Source organism: Dermacentor albipictus, chromosome 6 (assembly GCF_038994185.2).
Source record: "Dermacentor albipictus isolate Rhodes 1998 colony chromosome 6, USDA_Dalb.pri_finalv2, whole genome shotgun sequence".
Classification (NCBI taxonomy): Eukaryota; Metazoa; Arthropoda; class Arachnida; order Ixodida; family Ixodidae; genus Dermacentor; species Dermacentor albipictus.
In genome coordinates this window covers 72,486,871-72,499,971 of record NC_091826.1, presented here as the reverse complement: position 1 = coordinate 72,499,971, position 13,101 = coordinate 72,486,871, and the positions used below count along the sequence as shown (strand labels likewise).

The 13,101-nt window shown below is 48.6% G+C and overlaps 1 protein-coding gene across 1 annotated transcript; it reads right to left on the bottom strand.

Annotated features, from left to right (window-relative positions):
• Positions 1-6,433: 6,433 nt before the first annotated feature.
• On the bottom strand, positions 6,434-12,644 carry Nox (NADPH oxidase). Its single transcript, XM_070540832.1, has 3 exons — positions 10,420-12,644; positions 9,159-9,523; positions 6,434-7,253 (listed from the first exon to the last, which is right to left on the bottom strand). Exons 1-3 carry the CDS (start codon positions 12,106-12,108, stop codon positions 6,767-6,769), a joined length of 2,541 nt encoding a protein of 846 aa, XP_070396933.1. The 5' UTR covers positions 12,109-12,644; the 3' UTR covers positions 6,434-6,766.
• Between the last annotated feature and the right edge of the window lie 457 nt (positions 12,645-13,101).

Below are 13,101 nucleotides of genomic sequence, written 5' to 3'. Positions count from 1 at the left end.
GTTGGGTGCCGAAACCGGACGAAGGATGACAAGAACTTCTTTTGCATCCCGCGCGGCAATAAGAACCTAACCAGAAGAAAAGCATGGTTGCACAGAATTGGGGGACGGACGGACTTTGAACCGTCGGTGACTGCACGACTACGCGAGGCAAGTGAGATACAACGATACAAAGGTGCGATAGAAAGTATGCACGTGCGTTTGTCGAGCTGGGATAGTATTTCACTTGCGTGCATGAATGTTGATGGCCGAAGTTTGTGGAGATTATTTCAGTTCGTTATGAGCCCGCTGAATAGCTCAGTATGAGCTAGGATGCGAAGGACGGAAATGCCGTGTTGCTGTGCGGTTGAGTGCCGAGATCAGACGGAGGACGGCAGGAAGTTATTTTGCATCCCGCGCGGCAAACAAAACCCAAGCAGATGATAAATGTGGTCGCATAGAATTTGACGGAAAGACTGAACCGTCGGTAACTGCACGACTATGCGAGGAAAGTAACGTATGGCGATGCGAAGGTGCGAGAGAAAGCATACACGTGTTTGTGCAGAGCTGTGATAGTATTTCATTGGCGGGCGTGAATGTTGACGGCCTAAGTTTGTGGAGATTATTGATTTTAGTGCATTATGAGCCCACTGACTTCGCAAGTGCAGTATGACCTAGCATGCAAGTAAATAGTGGGGCAGAAGCGCATTAACTCGCTGACAAATATCCGCATTGCGTTAAGTGCAATAAAAATTAACAAATTTCAGCAGCGAATTGTACCTTTACACTTTCCTGTTTTTGTGCGCGCATTGTTAACTGCGCTTTACAATATGTCCAAAAATGTCATTTCCAACTCTGAATATGTCCAAAAAGTCATTTCCAATATCCTAATCGTATTTTGTGCATTGCATATGTTAATAGATATATTCCTAAGTGCCTGCATTACTCTGCTTTTAAAGACAAATACTGCATAGCCACTGCTACTGGCCATCCAATAATAAAGTAAAATACATCAAAGTACATTACATACAGCTGCGAGCTCGCTCCATCCATGTCTTCCTTATACTCGAAGATGTTTCAGTATTCGGCGAGTGTTGGGCTGCTGAGCACGAGGTCGCGGGATCGAATCCCGGCCACGGCGGCCGCATTTCGATGGGGGCGAAATGCGAAAACACCCGTGTGCTTAGATTTAGGTGCACGTTAAAGAACTCCAGGTGGTCAAAATTTCCGGAGTCCTCCACTACGGCGTGCCTCATAATGAGAAAGTGGTTTTGGCACGTAAAACCTCAAATATTATTATTAATCGGCGATGGCATTTCACTGACGAAAAACAGACAACTGCAAATACCATAAGAAAAACGCCAGAAGCGATACACGGATCGCCAGCAAAACGCAGTGCTGTGAAAAACACAGTGCAGTAATAGCTAGGCCAATCCGCGTGCGTTTCGTATAAGGTACCTCTAATTCTTACGGGGCTTTAGCGGTCTACGGGGGCCGAAAATGCATAAACGCAACAATGCGCGTCACGATTCAAGTTTACGAGGCGACGTCGCACGGTTCACGAGAACAGTCAACCGCATTCACACACGCGCACACACTGCGCTCGATGTTGGTGTGACGCGAGATTAGATCGCGCTGGCAGCCCTAATACGATCGTGGAGACTCGCAGCCACGATACATACCGGCGCTTCAAAATGTCACGACAGTTGCACTGGCTCGTAGCACTGAACCACAAAACACAACAGCCGTCGTGTAATCGCTACGCGACAGACACACTCAGCGGCAAGAAGGTTATTGGCGCACTCGTTTCCACAAACACACAGGATGTTGTTAAGTTGCCGTGAGGCTCGCACGGTTCAGCGAAGTTATGTCGAAAGTTTTTCGGTCCAAGCCGACTGTCAGCCTTCTTTTTTACACGAATTCTTCGTTCAAAGTAACCGCTGTGTGTGCGCAGCACACTTACAAGCAAATGAATTCACAGAGTAAACGGGAATAAGCGCAAGCAATCCCCAAGGCTCGCGCGGTGATTGAGCGCGAACGAACGAGATGTAAACATGCGGAATTGATGCGATCAAGCCCTCATTCCGCTCTCTTGAGCGTTCTTTTTTTTTTCAGCGCTCGTTTGAAATTGCCGGACTAGATTTAGCAGTTCGGGCTCTTCATTCGTTTTTCACCGCAGTCAGGCACCAGTAGGTTTTATTTCCGTGCGAGTGCAGATATTTTTTCACCTCACGAATGCCGCGGCGCCGCGTTTTAGCGGGGGCGCCACCTGCTACAGGAACTTCCTAGGTGGCGCACGCGGCAGATGTCGCTAGCTTGAAAATTATAGAGAGATCTTAGCACACCCGAGTTGGTGGCGCCATCACGCGGCGTCGCCCTGTACCTTGTCGCACCCTTCAAGCGCCGCGCTGTTTTTCTTGATTCTCCTGTGTGGCACTCATAAATACTGCGTTTTACAAGAGTGAGGCAACATAAGCCCTGCAAATAGTTCTGCAAGCACACGGAAGGTGAAGCGCGCATGCCGGGTTCATTTATGTGGAATACTACTGCGATGATTGAGCGCTCAGTGTTTTCTCTACTCGTAAATCGTTTTGCCCCCATGAGGATTAGTCTCAGTGTTACTACCCTTGAACTTAACTCCCAGCCTTTTGTCACGATTTCGTGACCTACATTATCTTAGCTCCTGAATGCGAATATGGCACTTGAGCGAAGGAAAGTATGGTTTTGAAGTCATATGTAGTCATCTGACAAAGCCATCTTGCGTGTGGTCATCTCCTACTCTAAGAAGGATAACTGGCGCGTGGATGTTTCAACGAGGGTAAACCCTCTGGTGTAGAATAATCATTAATAAATAAAAACAGAAAGAGTGCGGCACAGGACGAGCGAGTAAGGAGCGTAGGACAGCGCTCTGTCATGAGCTCTTTACTCGCTCGTCCTGTGTCGCGCTGTTTCTGTTTTTATTCTAAAGGTGAACCAACCGGCCCATTTGAACACACTAATAATAATAATCAATTGCACGACATTCATTTAAATGCTTTACGAAAGCTTTGCTTCTCAGATTCCAGCATGTGGGTAAGTAGTGCATAAATAATTTATTTTAAAGTGGGGCTTTATGTGCCTCCGTTCCTGGGTTTGGGTAGGTTCTAGCTGCATAAGCTGTATAGTACGGTGGCTATCCCGGCGCGTGTGGTGTATTTATTGGTGAATCAACAAAGGTCTTCAGAGCATGGAGGAATTGTTCAAGTTGTCTTTTGACAGAGTGCGCGCTGGAAACAAGGGTTATGTGGACGATGTTGTAACTGACGCCATTGTACTGAGTAGCAGACAGCTAAAGAATGCTACAGGTTCTCGGGTTCCTCAGCTTCCCCTCTCCGTTGAAGCGGCTCTGTTGGTCACGCTATCATATACTAACATACGTAGCATGCCGAACAAGCGCTATCTGACCTGTTTTATGTTTTATAGAAGGCAGCATTTCTCACATGTTTGCTTTGACGGAAACATGCTTGCATCAGAGCATCACTATGCTGAAATTCTCCCCAACATAGACCGATATGCTACATATCAGCACGACCTGACTGATAATACGGGTGGCGGTGTTTTGCTTGCAGTAAATAAAGGTATTTCTTCTTTTCCAGTTGACACCACGTCCTCCCTTGAGATTACCTGGCCTGCTTGCGAAACAGCTTGTCGAAATACTTTAATTGGTGGCTGTTATCGCCACCTCGGAAATGTGCGTTTCCGTTGTTGATCATCTGCGTCCAGAAATGTAGATCTAGCAATGTTTACCTTCTGGGGGATATTAATTTGTCCCAAATTTATTGAGCACAGTTGACATCCTCTTGTAGCGCTGCAAGCGATTTCATTGACTTGACTCTACACTATCATCTTTTTCAAGTAATTGACCAATCCACCCACAATACTAACGTTTTAGACTTGATACTATTTAGAGCTCCCGAAACCGTGTGTCCGATATCATTTTCAGATGGCTCCAGTGATCATAAACCGCTACAACAAACACTTCAGGGGCCTTTGTCGTTTCATTCGCTTCAGCATAAAAAATCGATAATCAGAACAAAGCTAATTGTCATGATACCAACACCAAAGTGTGACTTTTCTTGAACCCATCATTTCAGCCATAATTTTCTTGTCCCTCTGTCAACTAAAGTTGGCTTCTTTATAAGGAATAATTTCCCGATTTTGTTGAGAAATACATGTCGTATGTTTCTGCAACTAACGAGAAAACGAAACCCTCCAGCGGCGACTATTTCCTGCAGACGGAACTCGCTGCTGTATTAGACGTGGCCAGCCGCTTTTGACTGGATCCACTACAACGCAGCGACACGAAAAGTGCGGCCAGCGACAGCTGTCAATATGCGTACGCAGCGCTACAAGTTCTACGAACCATTGGTCGAGGGTGCCTTGGGAATGAAGCATATTCCGGAGCATGGACACAAGGCGGGGTAAAAGTAGGCACAGCATCAGGCTTGGGGGTACGTTGTCTTCGTGGAAGATCATCGGACTGCTCTATGCTCGGCGGGTTTTGTCTATATCAGGCACGCTCGAAATGAAACGAGCAAATCTGGCTGCTCTTCAGCGGGGTCCATTCTACGAGCCCCAGCGGTGCGCACGAACTCGGACCCCTTCTGCCACTTATCGACGCCGATGGTAGCGAACTAGAAAGCCAGGAGAGCTGGCGATCGCTGGGAAATGGTATGGTATAGGCCTAGATAGCTGGCAGTCGGATCCAAGGCCCACGGCCCTTGCGATCTGTCCGAAGCTCGTAATAAAGTACCTTATTTGTCAGCACAATGAACGTCTGCACATTTATGTCGCTCGTAAGTGAGAATACAATTAGTTTTTCCGAAACCGTTGGTAGCGATGAGAAAACACGTTAGCCAGGGGAGCCGCTTCGCAAAGACGATTGCAGCGGCGGCCGCGCTGACCGCTTGCGTATCAAAATCACGCCACCGATGTACTATTTCGCGAAACGTTTTAAAACGTGCACACACTTTCGAGGTCACCTTACTCCGAGTTATTTCGTTTCTCAAATTTTAGCCGGTTTTTGCGCTGCCATCTGCCGCGAAAAAGAAAGATAAACACACCTGGGTCATCGGAGCGGCAAAATACTTGCTCGCAGGGCTCACCCCGAAAACAAAAGGACCTCGTGACGTAGCGTTTTTTCAGTTGTTTACAATCCTTCCTTTATATTGATGTCGCGAGGTGCTGCGCTTTGCTGTTGGCTGCGCGCACGTACTTCAACATCCATGTTAAACACGTTCTAAACTATATATTCGCGATTGATATTTTGCAGACAGTGTGTGCTTGTGCCCGCATAAATCGAACTGACACGTTAACTCCGAAATTTTGTGTAAGTACTCCTTTATAGATGTATGCAGGTTTCGCGTGGGCATTGGTTGAAAACCAAAGTTAATCGATCGTGCGCCAACATGGGTATGCATCAGAGCGCGACAAAAAAGCAGGAATGCGCCGCGACCTGTAGCGAGATTGGGCACCGAAATGGATACTCAGCAAATTCGGCGGTAAATAACGGTGAAAATTTTGGTGTGATCACCACCCTAAAACAGGGCTTGCATCTAAGTTCCTGGGTTAAATCAGAGTCCCCGCGCCACTAGCAGGAGCGGCAGGAATCAGGCGGCGGAACTAAAAGGCTGGAAAACGCGGCCATATGCTGCGTTGATGATACGTTCGAGTTCGGCCGTGCTGGCCGTGGCATACCATACCAGGGTGCACGCAGAGGTTTCGAGAGGATAGTAAACGTGAAGCTACGAAGGAAGGAAGGAAATCAACTTTATTCGAGGTCCTGCAGGCCACGAGAGCTTTGGGCTCTCATGGAGTGGACGTCTCACACGACGGAACCGGGAGGTTGAGTTTCCTGGCGGCGTCGTGGACCTACTGGACGGCCCAGAGTTGGGGAGCTAGTTCTTCGCTCCGCATTGCTTGCTCAAACTTGCGCTTCTCCTGTTCGCAGTTTATGTGAGCTTGCGAGCACGGCCAGAGTAAATGATAGACGTTAAGGGATGACTGCAATTGGTGCTGAACGCCGATGGTTTTTTGTTGGATGCACCTCGTACATTATCGATGTGCGTCACCTGCTACGCCGCTTCTCATCCCGCCCGCTTTGCCAGGCACCTGCTAGCTGCCAGCGCGCAGTCACGCTGTTATTGCTACAGAACAGTACTCACATCAAGTGCTGTGACACGCTAACTCGCTCGTCATATCGTTAGAACACCGGTCGAAGAGCTCGAACCCAGTGCTGAACGTTGGTGTTACTGCCAATGCTGCGCCCGTCGCGCGAGACAGCCAATTTGTAGACAACCTTCCTTGTTTTTTTATCACCAAGCTGGGTGCGCTATATCAAGAAGACTGTCATTCTTGCCTTCGCAGCCGCAATATAGAACGGCATCTGATAAAGGAAGTGTAGCAATATCACAGAAAGCGTTCTTGAATAACAGTTTTATTGGTTTCGTTGAAACCACACACTTTGAGCGTATTCTTTAATTCATCGTGTGAAGCTAAGAACATCTGTACAATAGAATTGAACACTTAGTGTTAGTTAACAGTGCAATAAACGCAACCAGTTTGCTAAAATGTTGTAACCGAACGGCAATAAAACGCGAATATATATCAGGGATTTTTTAAAACGTACGCGACAGTAAAATGACAGTGCACATTAACAGCTTTTGGTGTCGTTCAGCTTTTGCTACAAGGGCATCAGCCGCAACCCATAAAAGCGAGAAAATACATACACGACCACACTATTTGGGTTCGTTTAAAATACTTCCTTGCGGAACGCAAACTGGTGCCGGTTGCAGTGATCGTGCAGAATCTGGCTCAGCGCTGGCGGTCCGCAGTAAAACACGGTCACCTTCCCTTTCTTTTGTTCCTTGATCCCCTGGAAAACTTTTTCCCAGTCGGGCCTGCCGGGCTGGGTCCGGCTCTTGAGCCCCGATATGAGACACCGCTTGTCCTTCTCGTGCAGCAGGTCTAGCGCTAGTTGGAGACCCACCGCCTTCATGTCCGTACGACTCAGCGCCGACGTGATGTAGATGTGAACGTCCAGGAACCGCTCGAGGACGTCCCCCAGGAGCGCCTGCTCGGCCTCCAAGTCGCTTAGGAGTCGCACGAACCACTCGAGAGACTGTTGGCTGCGGTTGATCCAGATGAAGTCAACCTTGCGAAGCTTCATCACGCTGCTCGGGAGCTTCTCGACCCAACAGTGGCTACACTGCGGGCACGTGGACCGTGCCTGGTAATACCTATTTGAAGAGAACAAAACGTCGACAATCAAGAGAGAAGTGCTATGGCGCAGAGAGTGGTTCTTTCGAGGGGAATCAGCTGTTAAAGACAATAGAGCAGTGTAGGAGTGCAGACTATCTGCATAGTACAATGAATTGAGTAAAAGGAGCAGTTCGTGCTTTATTTCATTGCTTCTGGATGAATTTCCGGGATAATAGTAGATAGGATCCCTACAGGAACAAAGGCGAAAAGTCCGGAGGGTAAATGTTTTCGAACTTGACTATTTGCCTCAGACTGGGAGCTACTCCTATAGACTCGCACAATTGACCGATCTACCCGGTACTACAATGCAGCCAGATGGATGGATGACTACACTATGTCGTCACGCGGATAAGATAATTTCGTTATGCTTCTTTACGTGCTTGGTTCAAGTGGATGTAGTTGCATTGAGCGTTCATATTCAAGGCCTCATTTGTGTATTTTTTGCTGCAGCGTGTACTTTACGAATGTACACCTGCCTCTTTGTCGCCTATCAATCGTATTCTCGTACATATGTCTGAAAGATTACTTGTTCATGTTGCAACTATGTCATTGTCTGTAAGTCTATGTATTTATACAACTCAACTTCGGAATGTAGCCGCAACTTATGGATCTTAGCCACCGGTGAAAATGCGTAAGCAGTGCGGCAGACTCAACTGTAGATGACAGCTACACTATGCGAAGCATTAGAAATGTCTCAGGGTATTTGCTTGCACATGAAAAATTGTTAAGGGTGATCTATTCCGCCTTTCAAGGCATGCGTGCGCGGCAGAATGGAAACGCGCCAAGCGTTTCAACGCAATGGATTGCACGTTAAAGGTGTTTTATTTCACCTACCAATGCGTAGTACGTCCGAACAGTGTCAACTGAAGCCGCAGCAAAAGTATTAGTAGCTGCCATTCAATAAACCCACCCAAACAGATGCGGTTTTTCTGAACATGAACTATTCCTCTCATGTGCTGAACAGCGATTTTGATGCATTGTCCAAACGCGCACGTGCAACGTCTCTACCGAACTTTTCCGCCATCAGAAACAACTAACCATGATACTACGGGCCAGACAAGAATAGCTCAGTTGAGGCTTGCGATCAGTAGTCTTTCTCGTCTCGAGCTTTTGCGTTTTCTATTGCAAGATTTTTTATAACAAGCGCAACATTTTCTACAACATTGCAAAATACTTCTGCTTGACTCTCCCCATACCAATTCAAGTACTGCTTTTCAGCTCCAACTATTTGTTTGAATACACTCGGCTTGCGAAGGCCGATTGTGCTCTAATATGCTCGCACGAGTAAGCATACACTAAATGGAAGGCTAACAGTGCATTACAGGGGTATTAACAACATATCTCTAGCCTGCTGGTTTTGCTTTAATTTCTTTTTTTAGAGGTTTGGTACGTCTAAACTCCAGAAAAACAATTCCAGCGTTGCAGCGTCCTAAAATAGTTTAATACAACAGATTTCTTGAAGCAAGTTTTCGTTTCTTTTCTACTCTGTTCTGACGTCCTGACATAGCTTTGCTCACGTTGTAGCAGACCGCTGAGGCATCTTGACATTCGCTCCAGCATCGCTCTGCTGCTACATCGTTCCACACAATGATTAGCAACATACGAGGCAACTTAACGAGCCGGAGCGGAGTCAGTGTGCTTGAGTTCGTAAAGTCCGGCTCCCACGTGACCGCATACTGTGTCATGACGTCACAAGGCAGTACCATCCTGTGAAACGAAACCAAAGCTGGTTGTGGCGAAGCTATTGTAAAGAGCACGCATGGTCCTCCGAGGCTTGTCCCCATATTTCCTAGTGTTTCGAGGTCTGGGACTTTGCACTTAATGCAAAAAAAGAGTGAATAGTCCTAAGTAGGACGTCAGTGCCTCTTCAACGGTACGCTTACCTGTACATGATGCTCTGAAGGATGCTCGCGAACGGCGTCACTCCAATGCCAGCAGCGACAAGAACCGCGTGCTGGGCCTGAAAGATGTGGCTCGAAGGCGAGCCGTAGGGTCCGTCGATACGCACCGTCAACGGGTTTCTGGCGATGATCAGGCTTGTGTAGTCCGCGTAGCGCGCCCCTGTCTCGAGGCCCCTCCCGACGATGGCCTGCAGTTCGTGGCCGGTGTCCAGAAAGGCGCAGCTGTCCCTGGGCTGCGTGCCCCGAGGCATAAGCACCACGCTTTCCGAGTCCCTGAGCCTGTTCTTGTCCAGGTAGGCACCCTCGAGTCCGTCCAGTGAACGCAACCGCAAATCCGAGGCGCTCACCTACGTAGGCGAAATATATACGACATACCCGCGGTTTGAAGCGGATATAGAAATGCAAGGATGAGACCAGAGTATGCGAAAGAAAGAAGCTTCTGGAGCTATTGCGTGATTTAACGTCCCGAAACGGCATGGTCGGCCGCCGATTCTTTTGCCATCTCAGGGTTTTTAACATGCACCTAAAGCACGGTACACGAGCTTTTTTTTTTGGATTTTGCAGTCGAATTTTGTATGCACATTCTCATTGATATTTTACTACATCTTTACTGCACTTGCGTTTGCAACATTTAAAATGCGTCGTTTTACTTGTCACGCACTTTTCTCTCGCGCGACGTTTTGCGTGTCTGTATCGTGTCCGAAAATAAGACGCAATGCTATGTGCGGGCCTTCGATGATAAAGAAAAACGGGAGTCTTCGGGTGGTGAGGGTGATTACAGCATCGGTCAGATTTCGTGGGCATTTTAGTTTCTTATTTATTTTTCAGCTGTGTAGGCACCAGTTCTGACTTTCGTGCTTCGCGCAAATGTATGGCGATATCTCACCTTCAGACTACGCCGATTCACTAATACAGGAATATGCAGCAAAAACGACAACAGCAAAAAAATAATAACTATTTGAGTGAAGCCGTAGGCATCTTTGTAGAAGCAGAACTGTTTCTGCAACAAACTGATTAAGCATGTTCTGCATACTCAATGGTCGCTTGCTGATGCCATTCTCTGTAGGATAACCTTGTTCAGAGTGAGAAACACGTAGTTCTATGGTAGCAGTAGCCCCTTATTTTTGACGGAAACAAAGCAGATGCTCCACACCACAGGATTCCTGAATAGCATCGAAACAAATCATGTAGCTTCTAGTCTACATTTCGCCCTGAAGGAAGAATAATTTCGTTGTTCACTTACCCTTCCGGATGGAGGAAGCTCAGACGCTTCGCGCCTGAAGTTGTCGAAGTACTGGTAAAGGTGGTTCGTCCAGCCCCCGAAGGAGCGAATGTGAAGCCATATGACGTCGTCCTTCTCAGGCGCACTGCTGATGGTGAACGGATGCCACTCGAATCGCGCCAGACACGGAATGTTCAGGTAGATGTAGTCACCGGGGTGATAGTCAAAGTCGGGAGGCTTCTTCAGCACTAGGTGGATAACTTTAGAGGGCAAGATGACCCCCTTGAGCACCGTCGTCATTCCGTACGAGCTGAAAAATCTGCAGGCACGCGCCAACATCTCCATCGCGAGCAGCAGACCGGGGACGAGGAACCACTTCCAGAAGTTGGGCGCGTGCAGCACCAGGACGGACCAGAAGACGGTGTACAGCAGGTGGGTGAAGTAGAATACTTCGAACCGGCCACTGCGACGTAGGCAGGGCAGCGAACACACGACCATCACAGTGAGGACAACTAGAAGAACCCAACCGGTCAGGGACGCAGTGCCGCCTACCCAGCCGATGTCGTGATGGGTCGTGAACAAGTAGAGCGCCAGCATGTGGCAGTCGCCCTTAGAGAGGCGAACAAAGTTTAGCACGTGAGCAACAGTATGAAGAACGCTATACACAAATATGCACCAACCTGTCAGCTTGTGATAATATATGCTGCTATCCAGTGGCAGGAATCTGCCCGCACCGTGGCTACGAAGCCAGGTGACACAGTGTCTTAGTACTGGAAGTGCCGTGAAAGCGCAGACGAAGTTCAGGAGCTGGCCAAACTCGCGGGCGACCAGCTCGTACTTGCTGTGTAGACCCATCGTTGGCGCGTCGGGCATCCACTCGACTTCGGCGCCGTCTTGAGTGTTGAAATAGTGACTGTCACCGGAATGGTTCAAACCGGCCAGTGCGCCCATCTGCCAGGTTAGCACTTGAAACCAGTAGCGATCGATGCTCTCTCTAAGATCCCGGTGTTTCATCGATTCAGCTTCCATACGACTTAGGAACACCGTCAACTGGAGTGCGAAGAAGAAAAAGCAAAAAGCTACGCTTACTGCGTTGTTCCTGACATAGATCCGCGTAAGCTTCTTGGGCCAACGTGACGCAAGCGTTGGTTTCCCGGAACGGCGACTTGAGGGCGGAAGAAGCCAGCGCTCCACACTGACGGTCAGGTTCTCGTAAAGACCCGGCCTGCTCTGAAGCTGGCAGCGGAGTTCGTCCAGAGTTACAGACCCCGTTTCGTCGCGGTCGGCGTCTTCGAAGAGCACGTTGGTCAACTCGTCGAGTTCGTACTCGGTAAACTGAAGGCCGTTCTCTTCCATGCACGCTCGCATCACGTCTCGCAGTTCCTGCGGTTGGATGAGACCATCACCGTCGACGTCATAAAGCTGGAACAGGATCGTGAGTTTGTCGTCCTGCGACTTTTTGGCGAAGCGCTTCATGGCTGCCATGAACTCGTCCAGCGATATGGTGCCAGATTTGTCGGTATCGAACAGTTGGAACATTCGCTCGGCAAAGAAGGCGTTGCGGGACTGCACGATCTGTCGGAACTGCTCACGGTTCAACTCATGTCCCGGTCCGACTGCTTCGCGGAATACACGTTCCAGGTGGCTCAGGTTCTCGAAGGTAAGTCCAGTAGGGGATTCGGCTTCGGGCAGCCTGGCGATGATATCCATGTCGTGTCTTGGCACCAGTCGACCTAGCCTCTAATTTAAATAACTCACCCTTGCACGGTCGTGGCTGAAATATGCTTCAAGCTATCTCCAAAAACTGATATTGCGAAGTATGCAGCCGCATTGTCAAGTCGTAAACGCCAACCAAGGAAACCCGCACGTGAAGGATCGTGGAAACTTACGGCACTTCGGTGCTGCAGCTGCAGTGGAGCGAATACCACTGGGCTCGTACATTAGAATCGGCCAGCCCAGTGTGCTGACCGGAAGCTGATTTATAAGTGACGTTCGTGCCTGCGTAGCAATCGGTGGGTGTCAACGCGAGCCGCAGTGCGCCACCGCTGCCTTAAAGCCTTCCGGCAAACGGTGAACTTGCCGCACAGCTCATGGCCACGTTCGTCGCAAGCAGATATCTCGCCGATTTTCCGATCTTCTCTCTGTGATAGCCTTCAGCCGCCCCTCCTTTTACCGCACGTGTTGATGAAACACAGCTGCAAAGTAGAGGTGCTTGCAAAGAGCAAAGCAAGCCAGTTGGGCCCACATAAACAAATGTAACCGCATGAGTTGTACAGCTTTCGCCGACACGTACAACGTAACAGCACGTGATTTCCGCCTGCTGCTTAAACACTAAAACGTGTCGCGCTAGACTGCGGTCGACTTTGTAAACGGATGCTCACAGTGGCTTCGATGCGGCATAGCGGTTGTGGCGCAAGAAATTCAAATCCGCAGTGAGGTTGATAAGTTCGCTGCGTTCATCAGCAGCGGGATACGTTCGTTATAGCACCAGTCTGATTTACGAGCTACGTTTTCATATCGCCGAAAGCTACAATACTGCGCGAGCTTTCTGATCAGTCAACGCCCCCTAAACATGCTCAAGTTCCAGCACTACTAACGATTTGCTCATCAAAACTGCATGTAAAAAAGGCTGCATACTGAACATATTTAGGGACTACAATAGGGTAAACAAGCTTGGGCCTATAGTCACACAGTAAAAAGTAA

What these genes read in the sequence shown, in the direction of transcription:
- Nox (XM_070540832.1), bottom strand. Translation starts at nt 12,108, where the DNA reads ATGGATATCATCGCCAGGCTGCCCGAAGCCGAATCCCCTACTGGACTT. An exon ending in AGCTTCCTCCATCCGGAAGG is followed by an intron (nt 9,524 to 10,419) that starts GTAAGTGAACAA and finishes TCGCCTACGTAG; the next exon opens with GTGAGCGCCTCGGATTTGCG. An exon ending in CTTCAGAGCATCATGTACAG is followed by an intron (nt 7,254 to 9,158) that starts GTAAGCGTACCG and finishes CTCTTCAAATAG; the next exon opens with GTATTACCAGGCACGGTCCA.